General features: G+C 35.7%; 1 protein-coding gene across 1 annotated transcript in view; it reads left to right on the forward strand.

Moving 5' to 3' along the window:
• Window positions 1–18,117, forward strand: part of LOC113231890 — a 25,958-nt gene extending 7,841 nt beyond the window's left edge. Inside the window, exons 16-32 of the mRNA XM_026466430.1 lie at window positions 3,838–4,247; window positions 6,163–6,191; window positions 8,125–8,339; window positions 8,476–8,750; window positions 9,208–9,363; window positions 10,393–10,716; window positions 10,790–10,973; window positions 11,242–11,483; window positions 11,610–11,802; window positions 12,992–13,172; window positions 13,813–13,910; window positions 14,011–14,190; window positions 14,620–14,810; window positions 16,026–16,193; window positions 16,994–17,137; window positions 17,280–17,358; window positions 17,602–18,117. Of these exons, the coding sequence (XP_026322215.1) occupies window positions 3,838–4,247; window positions 6,163–6,191; window positions 8,125–8,339; window positions 8,476–8,750; window positions 9,208–9,363; window positions 10,393–10,716; window positions 10,790–10,973; window positions 11,242–11,483; window positions 11,610–11,802; window positions 12,992–13,172; window positions 13,813–13,910; window positions 14,011–14,190; window positions 14,620–14,810; window positions 16,026–16,193; window positions 16,994–17,137; window positions 17,280–17,358; window positions 17,602–17,817 (3,285 nt within the window). The 3' untranslated portion in view covers window positions 17,818–18,117. The remainder of the gene's footprint in view (window positions 1–3,837; window positions 4,248–6,162; window positions 6,192–8,124; window positions 8,340–8,475; window positions 8,751–9,207; window positions 9,364–10,392; window positions 10,717–10,789; window positions 10,974–11,241; window positions 11,484–11,609; window positions 11,803–12,991; window positions 13,173–13,812; window positions 13,911–14,010; window positions 14,191–14,619; window positions 14,811–16,025; window positions 16,194–16,993; window positions 17,138–17,279; window positions 17,359–17,601) is intronic.
• Window positions 18,118–18,269: the final 152 nt, after the last annotated feature.

An 18,269-nucleotide genomic window follows, 5' to 3' on the forward strand; every position in this document is an offset into this window, starting at 1 on the left:
AACCTATTGCAATAAAACGGCAATTTCATACTTTAACCCCTAATATTTTGCAATAACCAATAAGTGTAGATATAATTATATATATTTTTATTTATTAAATCACAATCACTCAGTTACTTCCCGGAACACTGGTTGGACAAATTATTAAGAACTAAAATATAATTTTCTTTTTTACTCTTTTGAAAATGGAATGCGATAATTCTTCATTACTATTTTTATGTCCTCTGCCGCCATTGTTGGTTTAAGAACGTTCGAAGCAATTATTTATAGAAAATAATGGGAAAAAATAAATCTTGTGACTCTGCTACAAGAGAAATTATAATAAACCTGCGTGGTCGTAAGTGGTCTTATCAGAAAATTGCAGATCATTTGCATTGTTCATAAATGAAGGTGTATCAAGCCGTGAAATATTTTAAAACACACAACAACCTATGAATATTTCCCGTAAACCAAAATAAAGAAAAACGTCTCCACGAGAAGATTCAAGAATAGTAATCTCGCTAAGCAAGACCCATTTTTTTTCATTTGCCAAGAAGACAAAATGTGTTAAATTTGAATTACCTAACGTAAAATCGACTAGTCCAAGCATAGAAATAAACGGAGAAAAGTTAGACCTTGTTAATAAGCAGTCTTCTTGGGAGTGACTAAGGTAATAAACTAATGGTTTCCACATATATCTTCCCTGGCCAGCAGATTAAGCTCCGCTGCATACGCAGTCCGCAGAATACCGTGAGCTTTACTTTTTTCTTCAGTTACTTTCATAGTATAATGTCCTACGGGATTCTCATGTGGGGTAAAGCGGCAAATATTCAAACCATAATTGTATTGCAAAAACGAGCGATTCGTTCTGTGTACCGTCTAGGCTCTCGGGTTTCTCTCAGAGAAAAGTTTAAGGAGACTGATCTCATGACTGTGGCATCACAGTACATTTACTTCAATGTTTTAAATGCCCGTAAAAATATACATGATTTCAATAAGAAAGAAGATATCCATAATATTAACCTTAGACCTAAGTCCAAACTCATGGTACCACGACTTCGTTTAACCAAGGTAAACGACTCTTTTATGGGGAACTGTATACGTTTTCACAATAAGATTCTGGAGCATATATTAAGATTATCATTTCCTAAGTTTAAAAACTACATTAAAAATATTTTGATTGAAAATTCATATTACAAAATTTAAGACTACGTGTTAGATAAAGATGTATGGAAAGACGACACGGCTCCAGAATCCACAGAAATTTGATTCAAAGTGAATTCCATAGCATTTAAGTTTATTTAAAAAGAGCACCCAGAGTTTCTTGCTCGTTCTACTCAGGGAAATCAACGTAGTGAACGAGCAGTAGCTTAATGTAATGTAATGTAAATGTGACGTTTTCAAGTGTAAATTTATTTCACCTATGGAATAAATGATCTTTGACTTTGACATTCAAAGGCTCAAATTAAATAAAAAACGAAGTTTTTGGTGAGAACAATTCTCGCAGAGTATCTGCACGCACCGTTCGAAGACGCTTGGTGGAGGCACACTTATTTGGGAAAGTGACAAGGAAGATGCCCATGGTGACACCACGACATAGACAGGCCCGACTTGCGTTTGCAAGGAAGTATGAACACTGGACAGAGGCGCAGTAGAAGTATGTACTATTCTCGGATGAAACTAAAATTAACAGACTATTCTCTGATGGCAAGCAGTACATACCTTAGAATATGGCATTTAATCCAAAATATTCGAAAAAGACGGTGAAGATACGGCACGGTGGTGGAAACATTAAAACTTGGGTTTGCTTTTCTGCTTATGGCGTAGGGCCTACTAGGCTGATACAAGGTAATACCATAACAAACACATCCTTGTATGCTACCGTACGCTGATGATAATCTTTCGATAATTTGGACATTCCAGCATGACAATGACCCGAAACATACAGCCTACTCTGTTCGAAGATTCCTTGACAGCCAACTGGTTACTGTGTTGGACTGGCCACCAAATAGCCCAGATCTTAATTTAATAGAGCATCTTTGGTGTCAAGTCAAAAAGAAATTGGCAAACAGACGGTGTAGTAATGTGAACGAATGGTACGATCCGTTTTTAGAAGAATGGAACTCTATTTCACTTGAAAACTGCAAAAAGTTAATAGAGCCGATGCCGCACCGCTGCTATGCCGTTTCCACAGTCGAGGACAGGCTACTAAATATTAAACTCCTTTTTTAAATTATCATTATATTATTAAGAAAACGTTGATAAATTATTTAAAATACACCACTTCTCAAATTATTGAAATCCCTACCTCGTTCTTAATTGTTTGTCCAGCCTCCATCCTATTTCACTTTAACTAAAATTAAAATTATTGTATTTTTAACAGTATTTTTAAATATTGTTTTTTTTTTATTTAATTTTAGATTTTATTAGCCCTGAATGTGTACTAGCTAGCACTATAGTCAATATTTTCCAGTAAGGGTTATTATGTTTATTATGAACATGTGTATTTCAAAATGGTGCCGTATTATGATTATGATTTTGTATATATATATATATACACAAAAATTTGGTAAATTTTTATACAGAAAATAATTACCTATTGTTGCCGTCAATCAGTCATGTGAGGGGTTTAGAAGGGTAAGGGTGCTGGTGAAATTACAGGCACATGGGACTTATCAACTTATGACGGGCGCAGCGGCAGTGCCTCTCAGATCAAATAACTGTTATGGATAGGTGTGTCGCTTACCACCAGGCGTACGACTTGTTCGTCTCGTCACTTGGTTTTATAAAAAAAAATAGTCGCGGTAAAACCAGTCAGGGCAATAACGTTAAGGACTAGTGAAATGGACCTCAGAAATGGTAATAATTTTGCAGCAAAATGAAGAAAGACGCTGCATGTGATGGCCAGAAACGGCAATAAGAAGCTTTCACATATTGCAAAATCATACCCTTTAGGGTTTCACCGTTTTTCGTTGTAAATCTCTATCTCATTCGGGATTTTAGTGGCGCATGATACAATAGACAGTAAGTAGGACAGCAGTAGAGCTCCTTGTGAAAGAGTTTATCTAGGGAAGTAACGCACACACTCAACTTGAACTTCGTCATTAATAATTATGTTAGATAAAATCATGGACTAATAAAATAGAACTCAAGAGAACTCTGAATCTTCATATTACAGACCGGAATTGTGAAAAACACTATGTGGTCTGTGATGAAAAAGGTCAAAATTCCATCTTATAACATCTAGATGGCGCTGATCAATAGCCTGGAAGTAGTTATTACATCAAATAACTACTCTGTAATATAAATTAATAAGTATTCAAATCTTCATCACGAGCTAAAACTAATTTATGAACTTTGACAAATATGCGTGTCAATAGATGGCATTGTGTATTGCAAATAAATTTTGTATAACGCTTCCTAATATGGGTAGATGGTGCTAATCTAATTCCAAACAAAATAAAAGAAGAGAATAGTCGACACTATCCGTAAAAATATGTACAATAAGCGCCATCTAGTTGATTTGTTTGTTATCACTAGAAATTAGAGTAGCATTCATAAATTGCAGCTTGTCAATGTAAAACAAATTGTTATTTGGTACTCATCGCGACATCTGGTGTACTAATAGGTACTAAATTCCTAACCACGCTATCTGGTATGACGATTAGCACTCCTCTTGAGTTACTATGGTAAAATTTAAACAAAGTAAACCAGTTTGCATCGATTTTTGTCTAGGGTGGTAATGTTGCTACGTTCGGCCACAGAGGCAGATGAAAAGCTAAATGAGAGCGGCTAGCGTGTGAAATGATTATAGTATTCCCTGACAATCTGACTTGTACTCATATGATTTTTGGGTAGGTATGCTATTTCCTCGACCACACATTCAGCCAGGTAATATTGAATGCTTCTGTATTCAAAAAAACGAAATTAAATGGGAAAAGGCCCGATGGAATGACTCTGGTGCCGTGGGAGAGGGATAGGTGTCTCCTGTGGGATGCGACATATGTTAGCATATTTGCAGCTTTGCATCTCAGTGGCACAGTGACTTCAGCTGGTGCAGCTGCTGAGTCCGGTGCTCGCAAGGAACGAGACAAATATCGTGATTTGGAAAGTCGCTACATTTTCGTTCCGCTTGCTGTTAAGACGGCGGGTTGTTGGTGTAGCGATGCGAAAAAGTTTGTAGCGGAAATTCGGCGACGGCTAAAGGAGAGTGAAGATAACTCCCGCGCCGGGTTGTTCTTGGCGCAAAGATTGTCCATTGCCATACAGTGAGGAAATGCGGCAAGCGTCATAAGCACCTTTGCGCCGGGATCAGTCAGGGGCGGGCTTTTTCACGAGTGTGAGCACTGAACCATGTAATTTGTAATTTCTTGACTTATTCAAATTATTTGTTATTCATGACTTTACTACGTATTAAATTTAAATAGATTTCATCAATGCATAAATTTCTTGTAATAATAAAAAACTATTAGACTATTTTCATTAAAATTGAATTTGTATGAAAATCGAAATGTGTAATTGCTACTTCGGTACTACAACATTTTTTAAGTATTGTAACGTATTCCGTAGGAGAGTAGTGGAAATTCGAAATTTTAATTCCTAAATTCTTACAATACTTACTTGCTTTAAAATAGCCTCTAGCTGTAAACTGGGTTAGCGGTTAACAATGTGGGTCGATTTCCGTCAGGACTTTTTTTCATAAATTCTAATAATGTAATAAATTTAATTCTAAGTTACTGGACGAACAAAAAAAAAAACAAAACGAACTTGTGTGACTGGTGATAAGCATTACGCCTGTCCATAACAGTTGCAGTGCCTCTCATTGCTGCTGCACCCGTCACATTGAGACATATGGCAAAAAGTGCCATGTGTCTGTAATTTCGCTAGCACCCTTACACTTCAAAACCGGACGCAGTAATGCTCGCATTATTTCTTGGCGGCAGAAATATGTAAAGTGGCAGTACTACCCAGGACTAACTCTTTCACATGGAACTCCTCTTACTAGATAAAACTTTACTTTCTGATCTTAGTATCATAATGAACTACTCGTATTAACTATCACTATTTCTGGACAGTGGTGTAATATGTTAGCTATAAACCAACTAGTTGGTAGTTGCTTAAGAAGTAAAAAAGTTATCTGAACGATGAGGTGATGTTGTATTTGCTTACCTAGAGAAATTACATTCATAAAAATGTACTCCCTAATAATTTTCATTGATAATGATACATTCCAATGTCTATTAAGGATATCTACAAATATTTCAATAATTAAATTGCCGCAGCGCTGCCGAAAGTGTGAAACGGCATAAGTAATAGAAACTTATCAAATAATTGTGATAACTCGTAATAACATAGCCTTAAAACAGTGTCATGGATAAAATATATATAAAGTCGTACCTTACGTTACGTAATGTTTTAGTTCTACGTTTAAGACTGACAAATAAAATATAGATACTAGAAATAGTAGAGTAGGGTAAGTAGAGTAAGCTGACTTAGCTTTTCACATAAATGTGATTCTAGGAATTTAGTTAACTACTCTGGAAGTTCCTTAATAATACATACAAAATGGTCCTTTGCGACTTCTAAACCAAACCATGAGAAATATCATACCAGCATACTTAAGTATACTGGTATCTTTATGTAAGTAGCAGTAGAGCTCCTTGTGAAAGAGTTCCTCCAGGGAAGTACTGCCACCTTATCTATTTCTGCCGTTAACCAGTAATGTAAGCGTTACTACGTTCCGGTTTGGAAGGATAAGGGTGCTGGTGAAATTACAGACACATGGGATTTGTCAACTTACGCCTCAGGGTGACGGGCGTAGTTGCAGTGCCTCTCAGATCTTTGAGATTTAAAGCTCTAACTGGCACTGCAACTGTTATGGAGTCGTGTGTCACTTACCATCAGGTGCACGTTTTCTTAGTGAAAAAGTTTTCTGTATAGGTACATAAAAACCTTAAATAACGGGCCAATATTGGTAATAAAAATTATCATTATACCAAAAATTATTCCCCCATAATCCGGCTCATGATAATTTCGATGACAATAAAATCTAATCAGCATCTTATCACATAAATGTAACCCGCTTCGCGCGTCGATTGGTTTATAATACATTCTAATTATTGGGTGATAAAAATATTGATTAACATTTTATTTATGTAGTCAGTAAAATTGTCTTCTTAGTAGGCCGCTTGGTGTCGCCGTGGTCAGAATGGGTAAGTAGCTCAATAGACTACTTCATAGCAGTATATATAGTATCTATGAATGGCAGTAATTCCGATAATTTAGTAACAAAAGACCCGTACATAGAAATTTTATGGCATGAAATGAAATTTTTCTTCTGCTTCTACGGTTCCAAATAAGAATGAAATTGAAATGTACGTTTCAATTAAATTGAACAATTAATGATGAAAAGTAATAAAAGAACTACAGACTAAATGCTTATTAGATTAAGTTGGTTTCATTAAGAGTCACTTTCAAAAAGTGTCCATAAATGGTTTCTGGTGATATTACTTCTTTTGCCCCGACCTAGCAATATTGAGCTCTAAATTTTTCTTGGATATTCATAACAATTTACACAAAAATTACATTAAAATGGGAATATACGGTGTATTGAAATACTGCATTATTATTATTAAGTATGTTAAGATTTTTATAATGTTATATACTAGTTTACGTAGTTAGTGAGTTTTTTGTAACGCAGATGCGAGGACATTATTATATCTTTTAGACATCAACGTGACCCGTGAAAATTGTGAAAGTCGTGTAAAGTAAATCAGATGTGAGACGGAACTTATCATGTTTACCATACCTTTGTTAAGGTAAATTGATAATTTGAAGTGAATATGACACGGTTTTAAAGCTAGAAGCCATAATATTAGAAAAACATTTCCAGTAACAGAAAATTTTTAAGTTGAAAGTCCAATGACAGTGAAATTAGCGACCTATGTTGATTTTATTAAATAGAGTATAAAATAAGGTGGATAAATATACTCGGGCGTAGACGATCATGCATATTACATTAATGAAAAGATAAAAATATCAAAGATAGAATCAGTACAGAGTTCTAAAAAAAACCGAGCTCAAAAGTACGTGGAACTACGTCTATTTGCTAAATTTCATTGAAATATCCCCTAGTTTGCCACTATACGGGACTTGACACAGGAGATAATAAAAATCGGTTCTCACTACTCAAAGTATATTGAGAGAGAAAAACGCCTTGAATTGGAGAATAGCAAAACTAACCATTAAAATAATTGCTCATTATGTAAAACTTAGGCGCTATTTATAAAAATGAATGTTCATGCGTGATCAGCCACCCTTAGAGGTGGATGATTTTCTTCAAAATGAAATGGGACCACTATGGAGGTACTCTCTTTCCAACAAAAAAGAGTCACGAAAATCGGTTCACAAATACTGGAGTTATCGCGTAACATCCATACAAAAAAAAACATACAGTCGAATTGAGAACCTCCTCCTTTTTTTGAAGAGGGTTAAAAAGTATGATAATAAGATTGTTAGTTGATAAATACCTCATTAACCAATTTATCGCGCCGCATTAGCGATTATATATATATTTTTTTATTTTTCTGACTATGAAGGTAAAAATGATTATTGTTATAGACTTCAAGGTTATCCCATTTTATTTATTGCCTACATAGTGATTGCGAACTTTGTAAGTTTTACATACAAAGTATATAAAGGGAAATTACTCTGTAGTTGGTGTTATGCTTATCTGTATGTCAATGCGTATCAGTTAAGATAGAAATATATTTAATATTGATACATGATATACTTAATTATACTATTTTAAAATAAATTGCAAAGGAAGTCCTTTGCATTTGACGACCTCGGTGGCCCAACATTGTGGACGCTGAATGAAGAGTTCCAATCTCTTTTGGGAAAGGATCTTTTCAAAATTGGTTCTAGTCTGGGTGTTCTGGGTGATAATGTAATGAATTAGATTTAGAAAAAAAAGCTTCGACTCATATTTCGACCCATTTTTAATTGTGTTTAAGGGTTTTATCACAATGCATCTTCAAAGCCAATTGGCTCTTCTGGAGATAAAAAGTTCATGAGATAAAACATTAGATTATTTAAGTTGCCGACTACGTTGTGATTTCATACGAATATTTTTCCTAAAAGCAGGTTCTACAATGTTCCTCCTTTTCGTCATTGGGGCTGTCGCTGCGACCCCTACGACTGAATTGCGGGCAAACATGGACTTTGAAGATTTCTCTACTAACTTGGATGATCCCAAGTACCGTCTGAAGGACATCGTGCAGCCGCTCCGCATCAATGTAGACCTGGACGTCTATCTGTCCGAGTCTCGTTTCAATGGTATCGTACAACTTGAAGTCGATGTGAGTATTTAATATGGATCCAGTCCAACTTTTAAATGAAACAGCAGGATATACTCTGTATCGAACACCAATAGAACCATTACTGCATTCTTATTATTGAAGATTAACATAAAAAAAATTTATTTCATTTTTACAGGTCACAGTCTCAGATTTAACCGAGATTGTTCTCCATCAAAAAGTGGTAGAAGTTAACACAGTTACTATAATGAATTCAGAAAATCAACCCGTCTCACTGAATAACTCTTTACCTTTCGATGTAGACGACTATTACGAAATACTAATAATAAATTTAGTTAATCCCATACCTGCTGGTATCTACACAATCACCATAGCTTACCTTGGTCAAATCAATGAGAATCCTATAGATAGGGGATTTTACAAGGGTTATTACTACGATGACAATACTCTCCGGTGAGTAACATTGACATTTTAAAGATATGTTGACTTTAAGGCGGTAAGTTACAGAACATTAAGTTATATAATTATTAAATTTTTTTGTTTTGCTATGATTGATGATTATTTGCAAAGATAAATGTCGATTTTTGATCAAATGTACATTTGATCATTTTTTATCAAATAGACATCTACGTCAGTTGAGGCAAGTTTATAGGTACCAGCTGCGGTGAGTAGGTTTCAAAAATCTGTCACTAGAAGTCACTAGCGGCAACGAATGCCGAAGGCCAGTACAAAGATCTATAACAAAAAACACATAGGAGAATTTCGACAACTCGGTCACTTGACCTGTGGCTCAGGTGGTAAGAGCAATGCATGGTCATGGGTACAAGTGCCACCGGGACGAAGAAAATTTTTTCAATGTGTTCGATCTTTGTATTCGTAATCATTAAGTTATATAATGAAAAATTTGCAGTGAATACGCAACCACTCAGTTCCAGCCATTCCACGCTAGGAAGGCATTCCCGTGTTTCGACGAGCCACAATTCAAATCACGTTTCGTTATTTCCATTACACGTGACAGTGCTCTGCAACCATCTTTCTCAAATATGGCTATCAATGACACCCAGGTGTAAGTACTATATTTATTAATAATTCATTTATTTGTAAAAACACACGTTATGTAGAAGCTGATATATACAAATTAAGTATAGTTTCACTGTATTCGGCTAAACATAAGCATACAACTATTGAAGGTATATTATACATTCACTCACATGCACTTCGACAGACTAAAGCAGGTGTAACATGTTTCTTTTTTATTTATGTTAAAGTCAGTAATTTAAACGCGGTGATAGTTATATGGGTCAATTTTAATGATAACTCTATGTCATAATAATAAAAGCAATTTGAATAACGTCAAAATAAATATACAAATGTAATAAATTGGACAACGCATTTGAGAATTTGTCATTTCTAATTCGGACACTCTATAACTATATTTTATAAGTCAATTAGTTGTTTAATTGTTGTTTATTATTATTGTGTTTTATAGTTGTTTTTTATTTACTCAAAGTCTCGTTTTAGTTTCTTATTATTACAAACACTATATAATTGCGGCCTAGAACATAAGTACGTTGACCGCGTCACTAGTAGCCGTCGGTAAATCCTCGAGGTGTGCCATTGTTTGAATCGAACCGCACAGGCATACCAGGTCAAACCTTATAAAAATGCTCACCCGATCAAATTGACCCTGGGGGTCTACTCTCGATCTCCGTCTGACATCAGTCCGAAACAATTACAGCCAAATAAGCAATACTTGACCAAATGAAAAGACACGTGATGCGAATGAAGCTTCATACTGGATACTTGTCTTTTAATTTTGTCGAATATTACTTATTTGACAGTAATTGTTTCGGACGGATGTCGGACGGAGATCGAGAGTAGCCGCCTGTTCCGTAAACCTGAATCCAAACCGTATTAAGTCTTTCTGAGGCGCCACTACTAATCGACGCGCCGCTGCAAGGATGAAGGCGGCTTTACAAAAGTAAACAGCGCTCTTTGGCGTTAGAAGTTGCATCTCACCTGAGCCAACTCAATACTCAGTGGATCGCCACATTTGTTGTTTTTTTGAGTATACTGTAACATTTTTCTTTTTTAGGGTCTCCCCTGGCCGCATTAGAGAAACTTTCCTACCTACTCCCATTGTATCTGCCTACCTAGTGGCGTTCCACGTGAGCCATTTTATACCTACCGACTATTCTGGCAACCCAGAAAAACAGTTCGGCATTGTCTCAAGACCGAATGCTCTTGACCAGCATGAGTACGCGGCTGATATTGGTTTTCGTATTACCGAGGAACTCAGCACCTACTTCGCCATTGATTACTATGACATGGGACAAGGTGAAACAATGAAGAATGATCATATTGCATTGCCGGATTTCCCGTCAGGTGCTATGGAAAACTGGGGAATGGTTAACTACAGGTAAAAGTCACAAGTAACTTGCTTAATATGATCATGATCATTCATTAAGCAACACTTATTTATAACTTTTCAGGGAAGCATTTTTGCTGTACGATGAGGATAACACGAATATGCCAAGTCAGCTAACTATCGCTTCAATAGTGGCGCATGAATTAGGTCACAAATGGTTCGGCAATCTTGTAACCTGTTTTTGGTGGAGTAATCTCTGGCTTAATGAATCCTTTGCTAGTTTCTTTGAATATTTCGGTGCTCATTGGGTAAGGGAAATCTATCTATTTATATAATATTCAAATACAAAATAAAACGCGATGTATTTCGCTCGAAATCGCATTCGCCTAGAGAACGTAGAGTATTCGCACTTTCCATCAGGCGCGGTGCAGTCATTTTGCCGAGTCACAAAAAAAAAAAAAAAAAAAGAACAGTCGTTGCTAGCAGTCAGGTATATGTAAGTGGGTTGTTACTGTCCAATGTTTTTAGAGAGATGCTTTCTATGCGTGTTTAAGGAATTTGTCTGAAATGTTTCAGGCCGACAGAAGTTTAGAATTAGACGATCAGTTCGTAGTCGACTCCGTTCACAGCGCGCTGAATTTTGACGCAGGCCGAGGAGCCACTCCTATGAATTGGTCTACCGTTGCAAACAACCCATCCGTGACTGCTCACTTTAGTACTGCCAGCTACGCTAAGGGAGCTTCGGTGCTCAGAATGTTGGAACATTTCATTGGAGAGTTCAATTTTAGAACTGCCTTGCGGTACTATCTCAGAGATAAGTGAGTTCTTTGATTTGATTTGTTCATTTTATTTTATCATTGTTATTTTATGATATACTATTTTTGATCATTGTTATTGTAACTCACAAGGCTTGCCAGCTAAATTCCATACTTATCGTTTTTCAGCGCATATAAGATCTCAACACCAGCAGACATGTATAGTGCATTTCGAAGAGCTGTATCTGAAGATCGTACCTTTGTGAATCGATACCCCGGTATCGATATTGGAAATGTTTTTGACAGTTGGGTACAGAACCGTGGGTCTCCAGTTTTGAACGTTGATGTGAATATGGAGACTGGCTTAGTTAATATAGAGCAGGTGAGCTGAACGTTTCTACAATATTTTATAATATTATATTCCTGTATAAGCACATGATGATATTGCCCAACTGATTCTTTGAATGATTGTTCCATGACTAAACCTAGAACTAAATTTAGATATATTTTCATTCCTATAAAATCAAATATTAAAACATTCCGACATCTCATGGGCTTACAGCGATACGGTAGCGCTTCTGGCATGTTTATGCAAGCTCCTATTGATACGTTCTGTGCTATCGTGGTACGTCATCGTATTATTTATTTTATGGAAAGGATTGGACAGAGCAATGGCTTAATGCGAGAGGTGTTTGCTCGCCTGACTCCGAAAACTGCCATTGACGTCTAAAATTGCTATGTATGTCGAGGTTGACGGAATCAAACTTATTTTTAAAATTATGAATTTTATTGAATTGTATTTTCCTACTATAGTCTATGGATTTAAATAAACAATTATTATTATTAATATAAAAATATATAGTATACTCATTGACTTTATTTTATGTTTTATCAGGATTATCTTTAGTAGTTAAAAGGGGATATAAAATATAAAACTAAACAGTTATTTGTCATGTGTATTTCTGTACAGAGGAATAAAAACCGTTACTTACCTAGTTCTACGCGAGCGAATTCGAAGGCAAAAGTTAAAAATGTATAATTGTGACAATTCAATGCGTAATAAATTTCATTCATAAAAAAAAATAAGCAAATAAAAAGGTTTTTACTCATCAATCACATATCCTATGAGGTTACTTTGTTTTCCATTACTGTGGACGAAAAAGGACAACTTCTCGTCTATATACTGTTGTATTTCAGCCTCCACTTGTATTCTGTTGGTCATTGACGGAACTACACTTTTGAAACACGAATCCCGGCTTGTTAACCAATTTTAAAATAAATAAAAGGTTCTCAATTCGACTGTATTTTTTGTATGTATGTTACACGATTACTGCGATATTTGTGAACCGAATTCGATTATTCTTTTTTTGTTGGAAAGGTGGAACCTCAGTAGTGGTCCAATTCCAATTTGAAGCAAATATTCTACCTCTAAGGGTGGTAAATCAGGGGATGAATCCAGTATATCGGATTTCACTCATTTTCCGTTAATTGATTTCAATAAAACTTGGCAAATGGATGTAGTTCCACAAGCTTTTGAGATTTTTTTATAAAAAAGGTATTATTATTTTCAGGAGCGTTTTGTCCTTTGGGGTGAAATTGATAGCCCTATTTGGCAAGTACCTGTATCATGGACGTCGGGGCAAAACCCCAACTTCCAAAGCACTACACCAGCTTTCGTCATGACTGAACGAACCATGAGTTTTAATTCTGCTCCTGGTCATTTTTGGGTTATCCTAAACATAGCGCAGTCTGGTAAATAACATCACTTACAAAGGGTTTTCCAATGTGGACATAACAATTTTGTATTTTAATAAAACACAGAATAAGTAATTGAGATATCGAACATTTATTAATGCATTACATTTAAGAATGGAATTGGATCTCGTTCATTAGACCACAACGTGCACGTTTGCAGCAGGCACACAGCTGGTCGAAGTTCGATCGTGTAATCTCGCGAAACGATCCGGTCGAATGGCCTCGTTGCTCTTAGGATCTAACGCCGTTAGATTATTTTTGTGGGGTTACGTTCAGTCGTTGGTTTATTCCAACAAGCCAATAATGTTAAATGAGCTCAAGAACAATATCAAACGCGAAATTGGCAACGTTTCGGCCGATATGTGTGGAAGACTGGTGGAAAATTGGCTCGAAAGATTTAACGCTGCAAACGTGCTAGCAGTGGTCATATGAACAAGATCGAATCCCATTCTTAAATATAATATGTGCACTCCACCTGGAATAAATTGCAGCTCGGTGTCTGATTTATTCTGTCCTTTATTGAAGTACAAAATTGATATGTCCCTATTAAAAAGCCGATAGTAAAAAACACAAGAAGAATGTACCTTTTCATTTTAGGTTTTGACAATATAAAAATATGGTTTCATTCGATTTGCAGGTTTGTACCGAGTTAATTACGATGACCACAACTGGGAAATGCTTGCTTCCGCTCTTCGTAGGCAAAGGACTGTCTTTCACAAGTTGAACAGAGCTCAGGTAAAAAAAATTACGAGACGTTGTTAAAATCGTAAGTTCGACCATGTAACGATGAATTAATATGCTACTTTTATGTATATCTTCAACGTTATTTTTTCAGATCGTAAACGATGTTCTTTATTTCCTCCGCGCTGAAAAAATCACATATGAGCGCGCGTTTGATGTTCTCGACTTCTTGGCACAAGAAACTGACTATTATGTCTGGGCTGGCGCTCTCGGTCAGCTGGAATGGTTCCGGAGAAGGTTTGAGCATTTGCAGCCCGCACACGAGGAATTCTCCGTAAGTATTTATTTTTTAATATTATTTATTTTATCATCTAAATGTGCTAATGGATTGAATATTGATAGCAATAGAGGTCCGTGTGAAAAAGTTCATCTAGGGAAGTACAGGAACCCTTATTAAATACCTGACCTATTTCTGCCGCCAAGGAGTAATTTGAGTATTACTGCGTTCCGGTTTTGAAAGGTAAGGGTGCTGGTAAAATTCAGTCAAATAGGTAATTTAAAGCTCTGACTGGCACTGCAACTGCTATGGACAGGCGTCTCGTGTTATAAAAAAAAACAACAGGACTAGTTGTGCTATTCGCAAAACGTATGCGCATTTATTCCCCATGTTTCAATTAGGTTAGGTAACCGAATTTGTTTCTTCTTTTAGTTTTATAAAAATATTTTGTTGAGATATAAAACATACTTATTTTACTGTTTGCAGAGATACTTGCTGAACACCATGGAGACGGCAATAACTAGTGGAGGTTATGAAGATCGTGATGGCGATGAAACCAATGTTATATTGCAACGCATGCAACTCCTGAACTACGCCTGCAACACCCTTAATCACGAGGGTTGTGTTGATTATGCTAAGGAACGTTGGGCGCGGTTCAAAGAGAACCGTAATGAATTGTGAGTTATGCTCCACTTTTGTCTACATATATTAGAGAAACGATATGAAATACCTGTGTCTATACTCTGGTCAACTTCGGTATAGAATGTTTAATAACAAAACGTTTCGAGACAACCAATGAAAGTAATGTAGTTAAGTAAAGAACATTTTGCTGTCAATCTCATTATTTAGGCTAGCTTTGTCTGTTGTTTGTTTGCTCAATTGGAATTTAAAAAGGTAAGTAGGCAATTGGATTGTGTGGATTTCCACATTTTTTTTTTAGTGGCGGAAGGAACAAGTCGAGCGCCCGATGGTAGGCTACACGCCTGTCCGTAACAGTTGCAGTGCCACTTAGGGCTTTAAATCGCAAGATCTGATGAGCACTGCCACTGCGCCCGTCGCCCTGAGACATAAGTTGACAAGTCCCATGTGCCTGTAATTTCACCAGCACCCTCACCCTTCAAAACCGGAACACTGTAATGTGACATTACTGCTTGGCGACATAATCCCATTGCCTATATTATACATATATACTTACCAAGCTAAATATTGGAAAATTTGCAAAGTACCTTTTGACACATATTATTTATAATAAAGTAATTAAGTATATTGTAGGTTTTTACCTAGGTTAGGTAGGTTTTTACTTATTAATACTTAATGCTAGAAAAAACTGCCCTCAAAAGATTGCTTATCGGCTTTTTTATTGGAATTACACCTACTTACCAAGTTTTATTGAAGTCGGTTAAAGGAAAGTGCGCTAAACCGGATTCATCACCTAGTTTGCCAGCCTTAGAGGTGTAACATTTTCTTTAAATTTAAATGGCACCAATACTGAGGTACCCTCTTTCCAACAAAAGAGAGTCATCAAAATCGGCTCACAAATGCCTCAGTAATCGCGTAACATACAAAAAAAAAAACAAAAAGCAATCGAATTGAGAACCTCCTCCTTTTTTGACGAATAATATTATCAATACCCCAGAAATTGTAGAAACTGTAAAATGGCCAGAAGTGAAAACTTTAAAAGTCATAGGTATGTTTTTGTTTGTTCACATTTATTCTACATCAAAATTGACTAGAGTACCTCTATATTATAGAATCAAATGTATAATGGATATTTTTCAACGGTTGAGGTCACATTTTCTATTTTCTATTCATTATGTTATAAATTACAATTTTATTTTTTTAATTATAATTTAATTATTTGTTTTTTAGAATATTTATTATTATTTGATTAGGGTACCTAAGAATGCTCGTCGCTATGTGTACTGCATAGGACTGCGAGAGGGAGATGCCAGCGACTACGAATTCTTGTACCAGGTCTACAATTCTTCACAAAATGCAGCAGACATGGTTGTCATTCTACGCGCACTCGCTTGTACCAAGGACGAAGATTCAATAGTTCAGTAAGTTAATCGTAACAAACTAAAATTAAGTTGGAGTTTGAGAAAGTTTGAAATTTACCATGAGCTTTTTGGTGAAGAAAACATCGTTATACTCTTTCTCTCCGCTAGAAAAAGTATGAAGTCCCCAGCTCGCATCGAGACCCGTGCTCAGCAACGGAACTTATAAATGGGTTGGTGATGATGAGTTAGAAAAGAAATTAAATATTCAACAAAATACTCCCCATGCAACGTTGCTTTATAGAATATATTATTATGTTTGAGAAAAAACTACTTTAAAAGTTTGTACTATATTTTATTTGTCTGAATATTTCATCTCTCTCGTTTTATGTAGTGTATGTGAATATACTCTATACTAGCAGTAGAAATGACGACGAATTCGTGAAGTGTACGTAGTCCTCCAAAACAGAAGCGACCATATTGCAGCGGTATAAGGTTTACTTTAATTTGTTGCACCAAGAAAATATACAACGAAAATACGACTTAATTATGATATATATATAAACTCTACTATAGATAATATTACAAGTGCGACTACCTTTTTTTGCACTCCAGAGTAGGGAAAAAGACATTTTTCTACAATTTTTATTACACTACTTACTTACACTATTCAGAAATAGTTCATGTAGTCAAACAAATATAATAAACTTGCTAAATATGAAAATATAATCGCATGTGTTTTGACATAAGCTTTCCGTAATTTTGTCTCTGAATTCGTATTAGTTTATTATTTTAAGAGAAGATGATGGTTGAGAAAGGGTACGTGTTACAAAATATTCAATAAATGCATGTTCTAATTCCAGTTACCTCGAGCAGACCTTGTACAACGACAAAATACGAATTCACGATAAGACTAACGCCTTCAGCTTTGCACTGCAAGGCAACCCGGAGAATTTGCCGCATGTTCTCAATTTCGTCTACACTCGATACCAAGATATTATCACATGGTGAATAAGTGTTATTGCAACTTTATGAATAAAGTATATAGTGTGGAATGCATAACTAAGCAATTGATATTTTTCTGAAAATTTAGATTATTAGTAATAAAATGCATAAACCTTCTAAGTTTGTCATTAATATTTTTTCTAGGTATGGTGGTGCTGCGAGACTTAACATTGCACTCAATAGCATTACAAACCATTTAACTGATTTTGAAACTATTCAAGAGGTAAGCACACAATAAAACAATTACATAGGTACAATCCCATACAATTCCCATGTAGATCAGTTCGGTATTGCTAGCGTTAGTTAGAAGCATGCAGCTCTAAATCTTTAATTGCGTTAAATTAAAGGGTTAATGTCGATTCTCGGGAGAATTATATTACCATACAACCGATAAACAAAATAAATACAACAAAACATAATTTTAGGTTATTTGGTTTTAATTATAAGATATGAAATTTTGTTTCAGTTCCAAACTTGGTTATATGACAACCAACTATTCCTGCCTGAATCATTCCAAACTGGTAGAAATGTAATAAGCACAGCTATGGACAACCTGGAATGGGGCAACAGCCTCGCGCTAGGCGTTTTCAATCAAGTCAGGCAAAGAAATTCTGCAACTGTTGCAAATACCTCTATTGCTCTTTTAATCGCCGCTGCAATAGCTCATTTGTTTTATAATTAATTGATTGTAGAATAAGATATAACCTGACCTGTAATTTCGCCCCAAGTATTCGTGTTTTATCGTTCGTTTCCTCGCATTGATGAAAGTGTTTAAAGTTGGTCATCTTGATATAATATTTATGTGTTCTGTTTTGCATCACATCGTTAAATCCAGATATGAATAGTTTCGATTGAACGCACAGTAAACACAGTTTAATTGTTTTTAACATCGCCTTTTTTATAAAGAAAGCGTTGGCCATCTTATATTAAGTTATTGTAATGACATTTTACGGCTCGTGTTTTTTAAAATAAATTTACTTTATTAAAATTTATTGATTGCTTTTATTTATAGCAATATCCACCACTTACACGACGATAGCAAACATGGCCCCCATGTGCTCGTCAACTCGGGTAGCGGGTGACGAGAGTCGGATAGAAAATGGAGTCAGGGTCCCTATTCTCGTAGTACGAAAT

The sequence above is a fragment of the Hyposmocoma kahamanoa genome, unplaced genomic scaffold, assembly GCF_003589595.1.
Source record: "Hyposmocoma kahamanoa isolate Upper Pololo Valley unplaced genomic scaffold, ASM358959v1 66, whole genome shotgun sequence".
In the NCBI taxonomy this organism is placed as follows: domain Eukaryota; kingdom Metazoa; phylum Arthropoda; class Insecta; order Lepidoptera; family Cosmopterigidae; genus Hyposmocoma; species Hyposmocoma kahamanoa.